Source organism: Acanthopagrus latus, chromosome 11 (assembly GCF_904848185.1).
Source record: "Acanthopagrus latus isolate v.2019 chromosome 11, fAcaLat1.1, whole genome shotgun sequence".
Lineage (NCBI taxonomy): Eukaryota > Metazoa > Chordata > Actinopteri > Spariformes > Sparidae > Acanthopagrus > Acanthopagrus latus.
In genome coordinates this window covers 26543609-26557614 of record NC_051049.1, presented here as the reverse complement: position 1 = coordinate 26557614, position 14006 = coordinate 26543609, and the positions used below count along the sequence as shown (strand labels likewise).

Sequence of the window (14006 nt, the reverse complement as noted above, 5' to 3'; positions counted from 1 at the left end):
AAACTTTTATGAACCAATTCACAAACATCTAAACATTTTATTATGAAAATAAGACGGAACATAATTTGAGCACATTTTTCCTTCAATCATGCATTAGAGCTGATGGACACACATGTAGAGAGCATGTTGCCAGACAGTCTCTCTGCTACACCTGCAGTGCAGTTCTCAATGGATGCCACGGTGAGGAAGTGCTGCAGATCATCCATGGTCATTACTATGAATATGACAGATGATGTACAGTATCTGTAGGTGGCTCAGTGATGAAAGAGTGACTGTTGGGCTCTGGATGTGTGTGTGCGTGTGTGTGTGTGTGCGTGCTGTTGTTCACTTGGCCTCCTGGGCTTTTTTGGCACTCTGTTTCTCCTTCGCCTGGAGAGAAAAAACCCAAAGACATCTTCATTAGAGTGCAGAATTTACAGAGGAACTGGTAAACAAACCTGTTTTTATGACTCCAGTCATCAATATTGAAAACATACACTCCAGAACTTTCTTTTTAATTACTGTAGCTGATTAAAACATACCTTACAGAGAAATGGTATTAAAAGGTCTTAGTCATGAACTAGGCATGGCATGCTTGTCCTCTGCTAGACAGAATAAACACTTGAGCACATGCTTCTTAAATTATGCTTTGGCATTTTCATGTTAGTTTGTTTATTGTTCCTTCCTGAGACCTTCATCTTTGATTAAAGTCTTTCATTATTTGTCCTTTAAAGTTTGTTTTAACTACTTGATGGTGGCAACCAAGATATCTCATTAAAAGTAATGACATTTTTAAACATCAAGCATGCCACGCATGAACTGAAAGTAAATGTTGTGGAAAGAGAAGAAAAGAAAAAAAGAAAAAAAAAAAAACATAAAAACATACCTTCTCCACCAATGGTATTAACTGCTGGTACTCTGCCAGTGTCTTCAGTAGCTCCATGATGAAAGGGAGGTAGTTGTGCTTTCGTCGAATATTTTCAATCTGTGCAGAAACACATAAATCCAACAAGTGAGGGAAAACTGGGTATTGCTGATGTGCTGGAAGGAAATGAACAGGACCTCTGTGATTTAAGTATATTCAGAGGTGGCTGAGAACACAGCAGGAAACACAGCCTCTACATTTATGATGCACTCAAGGTTATTCAAAAGGTATTTCTCAAAGGAAAAAAAACATTTCCATTACAGGTTAATGGGCTGTTTCCCTGTATTTCTATCACAGTGAATGTCACATGAAAAACAGCATGTAATTGTAGGGAAAGTGGCACTGAGCAGAAACCCACCTTATATCTTTTAAGTTTCTGATTTTCCTCTTCAATAAGGAGCTGGTACTTTGCAATCTCTGACTGGATGGAGCTAAGAAACGTGCTACTCTGGTCTGTGTCCATTGGTTCATCCTGGGAACAGAAGAGGAAAGCGACTTACATTAATTCATACATACATTAATAGTGGTGGCTGCCCTGCAAGGGTTTAGTGTCTTGCCCAATGACACTTGGACATGGAGACCAGGGTAATCAAGCCAGCAACCTTCCGATAACAAGACACTGGCTCTACTCCTGACCCACAGCTGCGATACAACCATGATGCCTCCGCCCCCCCCTCGGATCAAGTTAGAAACATCTAATCAAACTTAGATCAATCTATCAAAATGAGGCAGTCCCAATAAACTAGAAACCAAGATTCTGCAACTCTGTTGTCTTTTTCTTGCCTAAAATCTGTGCAGAAACATATTTTTAGTTGCCTTTTCTTGTATTGGGAAAACAGAGGTTGAAAAAAAACTAATCAAAACAGTAAACAATGAGTGCTGATCAAGTATGAACCATGATCCTGTCAACTACAGCAGCTGGAATTTCATAGTGGAAATTTCCATCATTAGAACTCAAAGCATTCCAGTTGCACGATGACAAAAGTTACCAAAAAGAACCTGGCTGACCATAACGAAGCGATGTCTCTTCGGCATGTGCACACACAAGTGAATACACAAGTGAACCCTCAGCAGTGCAGCCTCTGTCCATATATAAACAAAATACAGGATGGAAAACACACTTTTATACTTGTAAATGTATCAAAACATTTCATTCACAAGACAGACAACATACTGTTGTCTACAAACACATCCTAACACCTTTCCCATTGTTGTGTGATGTCAGATAACTGCTCCTTCATGAAATTGGGGTAGATGGATTAGCTCGGAATTTAAAAAGAATGACTGAGTGGTGTGCCATTGTACTTTTTCTAGTATGAGGTCAGAATCTTTTAAATACAGAGCTGTAGGTAGCACAACAGTAGCACCACTTTAACATACACTTGCTTCCATTCTACTGTATAGGCAGACCACTTTTATATAAGGGCCAACTTTTCAGCAGTGAGACACCTCTTTAAAGCCAGCACAACCTCTGCATTGCTGGATGGGAAACTGAAGTATATATGTATGAGTTTCCTAAGTAATAATGTTTACTGGATTATGAATATAATGAATACGAAAAATTTAAGAATACACTCCACTCCTTCAGTATATTGGCATGTGTGCTTGGACTTGCAGAATTCATTCAAGTGCTGTCAGGAACTATAGTAAAAGCTTGTGTTTGCTGACCTCCAGTGGCTGTTTAACCACGCAGCAGAAATGCAGATGTGTGCTCAGGGTGTGATCAGTATCCCTTGACATCACTGTTAGGTGTGGTTGGTGAAAGGTGTAACAGAGCACGCTTCCGACATCACCTAATAATTAGCTTGTGATGACGTTACTCTTTGACCTCTTTCAACAGTCATAAAAGCTACCATTTAATGCAACAAATGGCTTTAAGATGTACATTCTGACATAATTATAAAAAAAAAAAATAAAAAAAAAAATGAGAAGTGCACAAAATATTCATAAACGTTTCCTGATTTCAATGTTTGAAAAATGCCACTACTTCTCATAATATTCTGAGATCTCCATGATCCATAGTAGGGGTGCATCAGTGTTATTTTCTAAATGTTGCAACTCTGCTGCCAATTGCATCATTTCACTACGGTTTCATCAAGAACAGAGCAGCTGCCTCTGACACATCATGTTTGGTGGATAAATACAACGTGACAAACATGATAAACAGATATATGGAGGGAGTCCAATACAAAGCCAACACCATTTTGTTTTTACTCGACCACAGCGTAGTTATGATCTCACTTCTGAAAGCTGACAAATGATGCATTTCATATTGAGCCTCACAGCGACAGAGTGAAAAAATACATTATTCTTTGTCATGTCCATGCCAGATGCGGCTCTTTTGCTCCCACTCACCTCAGTGAGCTGGGTCTGGAGCTCTGCAATTTTTCTCTCGTATATCATCTTTCTGTCTGACACAATGGCCATTAAGTTGAATCGGATCTCTCCTTCACTGTACCTGAAGAGGGAAAAAAATACACTTTCACCAAGTACAGAATGATACACTGTCAAGACAAATCTAAGTAGTAAAGTATTTGGGAGAGAAAGTCAGAATACATTCTTCACTTTACAAGATATGAAACCATAGAAAATGTTAAGGAATGAAATGAGATGAAAGAGGTTGTCTCTGCATATATATTCTTTACACTCTTTCTCTTCAAAGTCAAATAGAAAGTATTCAATTAACCTACAAAATACTTTAAAATAAGTAAAGAAAGATATTTACTTTTGTATTCTCTTCTCGATCACTGGGCGAACTGCACTGATCCAGTCATCCTGGTTGCATGCACCTGGTGAGAAAGAAATAATAAAAATAATATGGCATACTGAATAAATAATACTGCCGGTGTCTGTACACAGAGTAAGTGAAAGCACACACTGTAAGTCATCATAAAACAGACAGTTTTAGTGGAAATGGGCCACAGCCAGCAAGAAGAAAATCAATTGTGGACAGCAGAACCTGACACTGAGGGACTTTAAACATAAAGCAATACAAGAAAAATAACAAATTCCATTTCTCTGCTTACCCAGGTCAATTGGCCCCTCTCGAAGCCCGTCCAACTCGTATAGTCGACCGTTTACAGGAACATAGCTCACAAAGTGAAAGGCGTCTTCATCCTTTGCTGACGACTTTGCATCGAACTCAAACATTTGCTGTCTAGAAATACAAAACAAAGTCGCACAATTATAAAAATCAGAATCATGAAATATTTGTATTTGCCATCTAGAAAATAAAGAGAATCAGCACAGACTAACTTTTGAAGTAACCAACAAATGATCCACCTCAGACAGACTGGTGCTTTAGCAACAAATGGACCAAAAGCTGACTTAAAATGAGGAGCTAAAAATAACATGAAGCCAATCAAACAAAGCTTCTCCGGCTGGATATGATATGAGAGGGAGCTTACCTGGCAAAGCTGTTGTGAACTTGTCGGATCACTTCAGAGTTGCTCAGAGCCAAACCTTTCATCTGGGGAGAGCGGGAGATGCAGGATTAGAATGCTGGCTGTATAACCCTTTCCTTAAAACATGCAGCCGTGTTATGAACGGCTGCATGGGACACATTACACATTCCTTTTTCAATTAACAAGTCATGGATGTAATCAGGGTTTCAATTTCAGTAATATTAAATATTACAAATTTTAAAAAATGAATAACATGTTCCTCATCATGTCTCAACAAATAGCAATTATTGCCGTGCCGTAGTCATTTGCAGCCATTTTTTAACTGACTAAAACATAAACAAAAATAAATTAGTGGCTTTATTTTATAAAAGAGTTCACTCTACTTCAAATATTTTTCAAACCAAAGGAGGAGTTGAGCATCATAAACCCGTTCCGCCTTGTTCATCAGAATTTTCTTGGCACAGACAACTGAGTCATGGCAGTTTTGAAGGTAAGAGGATCAGTGTTAAAAATGAAAGGTTGTGTAGTTAATTACTCCTCCAGAGGGAAAGCACTTCTAACATTATTTGAAAGGGTAATAATAATGTATAACTTATTGAGTAACAATACAAACGCTGAGATCATTCAAGGGGCAGGTTCATGTAGCCTGCTCACATCTGGTGTTAACATCCTCTGTCTGTTGTGATCCGATCAAAAGCCGACAGCTAAATAGTCTGTTAGTCCACACTTAGCATTAGAAAGCGTCTTCATGTGCATTTTGCGTGACCAGTTGTAATCAGCCGTCACTTCGCTCTACTGTATATGCACATAATCACGCACATCACTGGGTCAAAAGGGGACACAATGTTACCATTTCCTGTATAGTAAGATTTGCTAGGTTTACAGTTAACAAAATATTGTATTTTATGAAAGGAGACTTCAGCTGTTTAAACAGTTGCTAAATGTTGACAGGTAAGGCACACTTCTGACACAGAGCTGCAGACAGGCTGGTACAACCATGCCACAACAAAATGCCACTTTTTATCAACAAGAAAAAAAAAACCTTAATGACATTGTTAATGCTGATTACACAGAAAGTCACAGATGATTTGGAATTGGCATTCGCCTTTTATAAAGTGTTGTTTTTTTTTTTATTTCTCCTCACTGAACCACTCTAAAAATGTTGGGATTTTTTAAGGGAGTCTGGTGATATAGCAATTACTAATTCAATGGTTAGATTAGTTCCAACTGTGCATTCACACACATCTGCGGCTAACACTGACTGGTCAAGAGAGCCCCAACACATAATCTGCACTACAGATAAGACACTGTGTGAACTACTATGATTGCTGTTGTAGCGTCATCTTGTTTTGCCAAGGACATCGGTCGAGTACAAATCAGTGTGGCCCAGTACAAACATGCAGAAACACTGCGTTCTGAATGGGCAAATCTTAAGTGTGTCCTCATACATGCATTCACACTTCACAATCAAAGCTGTCCACTTGTGAGAAGATCTCTCTGGATGGATGTTATTACTGGTAGAAACAAATTTTCATATAACGCATACACTAATGGAAAACCATGTTATGAAATGAATAGACAAGTCAATTCCTGCAGAAATACACACAATGCAAAATATGAATTGAAGAGATCCAAAAAAAAACTTACAGCAGCATCGAAACTCTGTGAAAACTCTCTGAACTCTGTCAGTGTGTCTCCAAGCAACATGTCAGAGTGGGAGCAGTTGAGCAGAACGCTGACTATTGCCTGGGTGGCACAGGCGTTGTTAATAACCTGAAAACACAAAATAACAATTAAACAAACCCTGATGTTCGTGCATATGTTAGCACATTGGAAGTTGAATGATGTGACCTTAAAGTTGCATAGATAACAATTTTAGGAAGAATTAACCCTCTGCCAATTCATGTGAAGTTAAATAAATACTCCAAAAAGAATTCTCTGTATGATGTGTACGAAAGAATAAGCCAGAGTAAGAGGAGGCATCCTCACTCTCTGCTGTGGCCTGAGTGCTTAATGTCATAGGCCTGGTCAATTAAGAAGCACCGCAAATTCATTATCTAATCCAGTATTCAATTTGGCTGAACAACTCTGCACTGTAGACGATAATGACTTGCACTTACACAAGGGCTTCTCTATTGTTCTCTCTATTGTTGGTTACCTTATGTGCACCCTTTGGTGTCAGTATATGGGGGAAAGAATTTTAAAGCTCAATCATCATCTTTCTTTCTGGAGATGTGCCTGAAAGTAATGACTGAAAAACACCAGCAAGTACACAGCTGTGAAGTGGGTAGAGGCTGCCATTTTTTTCTGCTATCTGACTTGAATTTATAAATAGTTACGTGTGTTAAGGCTGCAAAACAGTCATGTCACGCTAACATCAGTAGGCTCGGTGCGTAAGGTGTTTTAAATGACAAAACTAAAACGGACCTGTTTTGCAAAGAAGATGTGGTCAAGCCTTGAATCCTGGACGATCGATCCTGCTGGCTCTTCACCTGGCTGCCACTTGAAGAGGAAAATCAACCCATGAACTGGTCTGCAACGGAATGGGTGCGTTAAAAAAAAGCCTGTCTTAATAAGAGAAACATGTAATATAGTTAAGCTGCAAGTGTGAACATACTTTAAGTTGTCAAAGTTCTCTGGCTCCATACTCCAGATCTCCTCAACCTGGGCGCCTTTGCAACCTGACAAGGACAAAAAAAGAAACACGAAGTATTCATGTACGCGTGTAGTGTTAACTGTTTAAGCAAGCCAAGAGTTAACAGAGATGAAGTGAGTAGCAGTTTTCCTCGCTGTCGGATTGACAGCAGAGCAAAACACAACAAATGGCATTCATGACTGAGGGTTTGTTTTCACGCGCCGTTGTTTTGGACGCTGAGTAATGCTAGCCAGTTAGCTTTGCCCAATTAAGTTAGCTACTGCAGCCCAATTAATATATTCACCATTTTGAAGCATGCAGCATTTGTGTTACTATTGAGGCACCAAAGCCTCTAAAATACTTTTATCCACAGAGCATTTTTTCCCTTTTTTCCATAAGCACATGCTTAGTATAAATATTGTAGTTGCCGTTAGCTTTAGAGCAGCTAGCTAGCTAGCCAGCCACGTTACACTGAATTGGCAGCTAGCGGTAAGTTACCGGTCACTCACCAAAACCTTTAATCAGTTCTGTGAACACGCCGGGGTCGCTTTCCATCAAACACCATTCTCCTGCGCTTCCAGCCATTCTTCAAAATGTTCCTTCCTTAACCTAATGTGCACATAAACAAGATGCTAATATCCTAGCTTGTCAGAACACCCGCTAGTCAAGCTAATTTCACCGGAGCACTGGAGTGACCTCACCAAGATGCGCTGCAGTGTGGGTGCGCACGTTTTATGTCACGGCGTACACGGTAAGGAGGCGGCAGATATTTGACTAAAATCCAGTTTCCAAACATTTCATTTAGATAACCACTTAAAAGAATCAACCTTTGCAAACTAAAACATTAGAATGAGAAACGTATAGCTACAGAAAGTCTCTCCCATAAGCCTGGAACAATATCCGCCTTCCTACGAGGAGATGGGTAAAAATGAAGCACCCTTCAAGAAAAACGCACAGACGTGGGCGGCTGATTTTAAACTTCCATTCATTTTTTAAAATTAATAATCATAAACATTCAAGGCATCAAGAAAACGTTAACAAGTTATGACTTAATACATTCATAAAAGAATCGACATATTCTACGATCTACAAGATTCATTAGGATATTCACCTCCCTCCTGACTTTAAAGTAATTCAACTGCAGTTACTGCTAAAAAATAAAATAAATCAGACACATTGAAGAAGAAAATATTACTTGCAAGTAAAAAAATATATATAATCAAACAACTATTCCTTCAAAAAAAAAATGCAATTGCCAATTTCTTACCAAAATAAATTGAACAAATTATACAAAAATGCTTTAAATCTTACACGATATAGACAATGACCTTAAATAAATATTAATGGAAGATTGATATTGAATCAAAGTCTATACTTAACAGCCCTGTGCTGTTCACCATGATTCTTAAAGAGGTAATGCTTTTTTATGACCGCAAGCAGTATTGTCCAATAAAACAACCATGCAAAAGAGACATATGAGAAGCAGTCCCACTATTCACAGGTTTTGTTTAAAAGATGGCAGCTTTAATAATAACAATACTGTACATCCCTGGATGAAAATGTATATAGCCTAAAATCAAGTATCCGACACACTTTGATATATAAATAACATAGCCGTGTTTGAGCAATGTACAACTTGTAACATGAGATCAAGCAAACATTGAATAAAAATAGGATTATAAAAGACTACAAGAACGGTTAGTCATTTAGCCGACTCGAACTGCCCGCTGCCCGAGCCTTCGGAGCCGGTCGCGGCGCAGCAGGGAGCACACTGTTCGATCAGAGGCAACAACTTCCCCTGCTGATGGAGCTGTTTGGTGTCAGAGCCACCCCCGATGCAGTTTCCATTAACGAACACTCTCGGCACCTGAACACACAAATCATATCACAACATTAGCACCATGGGATGAGCATTTCTAAAGCAAAGGAAACTCTCCTTCATATTGTGTTTGACTTCATAATATCAAATTATAGTTTTAAACCACAACCTTCATTATTTGGCTGAGGCAGCTCATGGAAAATAAGAATGAGTGCTCCAAAGCTGTTACTTCATCACGTTGAATACAGATTTAGGTAAATAATAGTACTAGAAGTCCAAAAAAAAGAAAGAAAATTCCTCAGTTTGAACTACTGTTCTATTTACTTTAACAAAACCTAAAGGATACTAAAAGACAACACCCACAATAGCCTTTACACAGTGTTCCCGTCTGGCAAGCTATAGAGAAGTATCTGCTGCTGTAGCAGACCACAGAGCAGCTTCTTTCTTCAGGCTGCGAGAACTCTTAACAAGTCCTCCTCCATAATCCACCATCGACAGTTGTTTTTTGTTTAGTGGAACAAGAGAGGAAACACCTTGCATTTTGTTCTACAACCATATGTTGCAAAATTAACCTAAATGTTTTGCTGACTGGCACTTGTGCTTAAGTTTTCAAGTGGATTTGGTTATCATTTTACCGGTTTAACTCATTTACTTAGATCGCCTGTCATTTTAAAATCACTTGTGAACAAACGTCAGTAGTTTTTTGACATTTTAAGGCAGATATGTTACATTAACCTTTTACTACTATTAAGTTGATCTTTGACCAGAGTTGAGCTGTGCCTGCAGACTGTAAATCTAACCAACACCTGTAACAGTTGTACAGAAAAAGAAGAAAAACACACTGAGCTGACCATATAGATAGAAGTATGTGTTTATTTATTTTAAAAAATGTTTTGCTCAAAAAGTAACTTGTATATTGTCACTGCACCCCAGATCCTAAATGTTTATTATGAAGTGTTAAGTACTGTTAGACCTTACTCCTAACATGTAATTGTTCCTATATTTTTTCAGAACCATTTCATACTGGAAATGAATGTTATACCATATATTCAAATTACCATTGCTATCAAATTGTTATTTCCATTTTTGCTACTATTAAAGACTATGGTCAGAAATAGATGCAGCTTCCCCTGGTCTTTTTCTTGACTCAGATTCAGCTATTTTGATCAAGATTATGTCCCAATTCTTGGCTGCAGGCCTAAGTAAATATTAGTTAAGTCAACCTAAATTTAACTTAAATGCAGATCTGCCAGAACAAACTAACCATCAGATATCCATGTTTTGATTCTTTTTTAAAATAGCTGCTGAAATAACAACGTCTGAAGTTCCTTTATATTACCATTCCAAGTTACAACATGAGGCTCTTACCGTTCTGGCACCAGTCATCTGAGCTAAGGCCTCTTGCACTCTCCTCCCATCATTGTGCTCATCCAGTTCAACCACTTTGTAGGTCGCACCAATTTCATTGAACACATTCTTGGCCATTCTGCAGTAAGGACAGGTCGTCTTGGAAAATATCACGACGCAGTTCTGTGCCACCATTTCCTGAAAGGTCAGGCAAGATCAACACTTGATAAAATATCACTCAAACACATGGATAGACTACACCAAACAGATCTTGAGTGAGTTTGCTAGTCAAAGGCAAATTCAGCAATTGAGTAAACAGAAGTGGAAATATTCATACTCTACAATTAAACAACTCATAAAATCATACATATTTTGGAAGTTGCGATTCAAATGTAACCCTCATCTCATCATAGAGGGGATGCAGACTACGAGACTAGACTAGAAATTTCAGGGTCACTCCAGGGTTTTGTCTGTGATAACTTTTTGGATACCGTTTGCTTTTTCACATATGAAGTTATAGCTGCTACTTCTGGGTCCACAGATTTTTGACTTAAAAATGTACAAAGAAACATCAAAACAGGTGATGGAACAAACTGAACACAGTCCACAGAAATGGTGGCTGACTGTAGGAAACGCCAACAAACAAGCAAGAAGTCAACATTTGGACATGCGCATCTAGAAATACACAAAAACAAATAGAACATAGAAAAATGAATGGTGAACTGATCAAGCACAGGCAGAACTAGGTTGCTGAGCGATCCACAGCACTCTATTGTACCACAAGGTCTCCTTACCTGAACATACTGTACGCAGGCTGTGCTGGACCCCGCAGTAGTGGAAGATGTAAAATTCCCCATTCTGAAAAAGACAAAGCACAATATGTAAGCATGGAGAAACATTTAGGCATTTGGTGTGCTGATGTATATTAGAATCTAACTAACACACACTACAAGGATTAACGCAAGACAGAATAGCCAGGTTCCTGCAATAACCTTAAACCAGCGAAGGCATCACAAGAAAGGAACTGAATGATGGTAAGCAGCATAAAAACAGTATTTAACTGGAGGATAACTGCTGGTCTGAAAATACCCATGTCCACTCTTCTGGTCGCAAATACTGATTTCACCCGTCGTTTCACTTCAGGCTACAACTGCATTAAGGTTTGTGAGCGAAGTAATCCAGGATTAGGAATACACATGCTCTTCACTCGCAGTACTAATTAGCTCAGATTTGATGAGGGTAGGCGACATGCCGAACTCCATTTGAGATCTAGCCATTTAAAGAAGGCACGGTAATGTGAAAAAGAACAACAACTGGAACACGTGGCTTCAAATGTTCAATGAAACGTGACCACCTCATTGCAAATTCGGTACACACCTGATACACCTTACGGTACTTAATTCGGTGAAATCAGATTAATCCGAATGACTTCACTAATGCCCAACGCCACCCAGTCTGTGGGAAATGGCAGAGGCTAGGTTAGCTAACGTTGTCAACAAGAGGCATGCTAATTACGTTATTTTGTGTGAAATACTAGATTGTTGGTAGACAACATGCATGCCGAATTTGCCACAGGGGCCTGTTGAGTTGTGAAGGTTACAACGAATGTGTGTTTGTCGATTAATATGGCGTTTCACTTAGATTTAACTGAACTGTGTGAGGTTATTATGAAACATTCTTGTTCGGCATGGTAAAGGTTCTTTGTACGCACGGCAGCGAAGACGACCTAGCCTGTCTGACTTCTGTGAACTAACAACGGCGTCCAGCGTTTCAGTACGTCTTTTGGAGTGTCGGTATTTCCTCCATTGCTGTATATAGTTCATTTATCAAGCTAATAGCTAGCCTTTTTTATATACAAGCTAGCGGGAATGACCTTCGGCAGCCGCTCCATGCCACCCTGGGAAGACATCCTGCTCGAGCAAACATGCTGAAAAAATAAACAGCAAAAAAGTAATCGAGCTGTTGGCCGGGATGAAACATGCGGTTAGTGTACAGACAGATGTGGAGCTACACAACACCCCTGTTACTTTACGTGTGCTTTCGCCCCGTGTGTGTGTGTGCAATGTTTATGTCCCCTGAAGCCTACCTTACGTGACCACCGGAAGTAGTTTCTGACGCAGGCCGCAGTTTGAACGTAACGTCCAAACGTCACAATACAAACGTGGAGGCGTGGCCTAAACATGTGATTACACATGTGACTGCTAAATGTTTTCCAATTAGTCCAGATGCCATAATGGGTTCATTTTTAGACAGTATGTACAGTGGGGACTGAATGTCTGAGACCACATTGAAATTGTTTCATATTTTCACATAAACGTTTTTTTTTTGTTGTTGTTGTTTTCTTTTTTGTTTTGTTTTGTTTTGTTTTTCCTGAGCAAAGACTATCTTTATGAGTGTCAAATCATAGCTTGACTCAAATTTCTAGGGAGAAATGCATGGTATTCTAAAACACTTTACAAAAACTGGATCATTCGTGTCCAAAGGAAAACCTTGATACCCGGAAATAATTTAGCATTTTTTCTTTTCTACTTTTCTTTCGAAGAGTAGACTGATCAATTTATAGTAAATTGTGCATAGTATGGTGTAGAAAAAGGCTAAGTTGTGTTGTGACTGTGGTGTATAGCCTAACTTTTACTTCAGGTAATTGCATTTATGCTTTAAATTGGGGGTTCATCTGTGAGGATTATCTTGCTGAACAAAATACACTACTCAAACTCAGTGAAGGATATTTTAGTATCTATTGTTTGTTTATTCTGTGACATATCTGAATTTTGATTTTGTGTTTTGTGAATAATTTTGGTTCCCAAAAACAACTTTTCATTTGACTTTTATTGCATATCCATACACATACATAATACACATATCCCAATATCCCTAACTCATTTTGAGTAGCATATGTAAGTATAAACTTGTGTATAAACTTTGGGTTGTTTGCCACAGAGTTTATTATTATCCAAAAAAAAAAAATCCCATAGGCATTTTGTGAGGATCACCCTGCTTCCCTTGTCACTCCTGCACTACTCCATAGACAGTTCAAGTTCCCTGAGAGATTGAAAAGCAGCTTAATCACAGATGCAGTATTTGCTAAATAAACAACACAAGACTCCAATCAGCAAAGGTCCTGTCAAAAGGAAGCTTTTTTGTAAAGGTCCCAGAGGACAAATATCAGCTTGTACACCACTGCTCAGCAGGGGAAACAAGGCCAAACACTCAAGGTAGTCAGAGAAGTTCCAGAATTTCAGGATGACTGGAAAAAAGTCCTATTTACAGATGAATCCAAGTTTGAGATTTCTGGCAGTAAGAGAGAGGCGGATGTACAGTAAGAGAAGGGTGAATGTAAGAAGAGATACACGGGAGACCGTGAGTGTTTGTTTCAAGCAGTAAAACATGGATGTTGTGCAAGAACCAAAGTGAGGACTGTGGCTGTGTCCGAAATAACTCACCACTCCCTACATAGTGCACTACATAGTTGCTACGCCATTTTGTAGTGCTGTCTGAATGTCTAGTAGGAAATACTATACCCTATATAGTGCACTCAATTTATCCCACAATGCATCGCAAAAAGTAGTGAACAATCGATGGTCACTAACAAAGCAATATTTACCATCATGCATTCTGCTGCAGACAAACAAATGGAGGTTTCAATTCACGTGTCAACTGCGCGACAGTAGTCATGTCATTAACGGTGCCGGAGCAGTGTCCAAAAGTGCATTTTTTCTTCTGCTGATGATATCCCTATATAGTCCACTATGTAGTGACTAGGGAGTAGGGAATGAGTGGGTGATTTTGGACACAGCCTTGTGACCAGGCAACCATTCTGTGACAGAACAAGAAGCTTTGTGGAAAACTGTCAAATCATGCTTGGGTAACATGAGTCATCAGGTTCTGTGATCCATG

At 39.0% G+C, this 14006-nt stretch overlaps 2 protein-coding genes across 7 annotated transcripts; both read right to left on the bottom strand.

Moving 5' to 3' along the window:
• Nucleotides 1–4: 4 nt before the first annotated feature.
• uchl5 (ubiquitin carboxyl-terminal hydrolase L5) lies at nucleotides 5–7682 on the bottom strand. Its single transcript, XM_037114968.1, has 11 exons — nucleotides 7453–7682; nucleotides 6926–6989; nucleotides 6736–6841; nucleotides 5956–6081; nucleotides 4312–4373; nucleotides 3931–4061; nucleotides 3630–3693; nucleotides 3260–3362; nucleotides 1263–1376; nucleotides 866–964; nucleotides 5–369 (listed from the first exon to the last, which is right to left on the bottom strand). The coding sequence occupies exons 1-11, from the start codon at nucleotides 7526–7528 to the stop codon at nucleotides 325–327; spliced, it is 990 nt and encodes a 329-aa protein (XP_036970863.1). The 5' UTR covers nucleotides 7529–7682; the 3' UTR covers nucleotides 5–324.
• A 229-nt stretch (nucleotides 7683–7911) lies between these two features.
• On the bottom strand, nucleotides 7912–12282 carry glrx2 (glutaredoxin 2). 6 transcript variants are annotated; one of them, XM_037114973.1, is made up of 4 exons: nucleotides 12196–12282; nucleotides 10904–10967; nucleotides 10131–10307; nucleotides 7912–8810 (listed from the first exon to the last, which is right to left on the bottom strand). In XM_037114973.1, the coding sequence occupies exons 2-4, from the start codon at nucleotides 10964–10966 to the stop codon at nucleotides 8646–8648; spliced, it is 405 nt and encodes a 134-aa protein (XP_036970868.1). In that variant the 5' UTR covers nucleotide 10967; nucleotides 12196–12282; the 3' UTR covers nucleotides 7912–8645. The 6 variants fall into 6 exon arrangements, with proteins under 6 accessions (XP_036970868.1, XP_036970864.1, XP_036970870.1 ...); XM_037114969.1 differs by lacking the exon at nucleotides 12196–12282 and adding an exon at nucleotides 11983–12189; XM_037114975.1 differs by lacking the exon at nucleotides 12196–12282 and adding an exon at nucleotides 11487–11746.
• Nucleotides 12283–14006: the final 1724 nt, after the last annotated feature.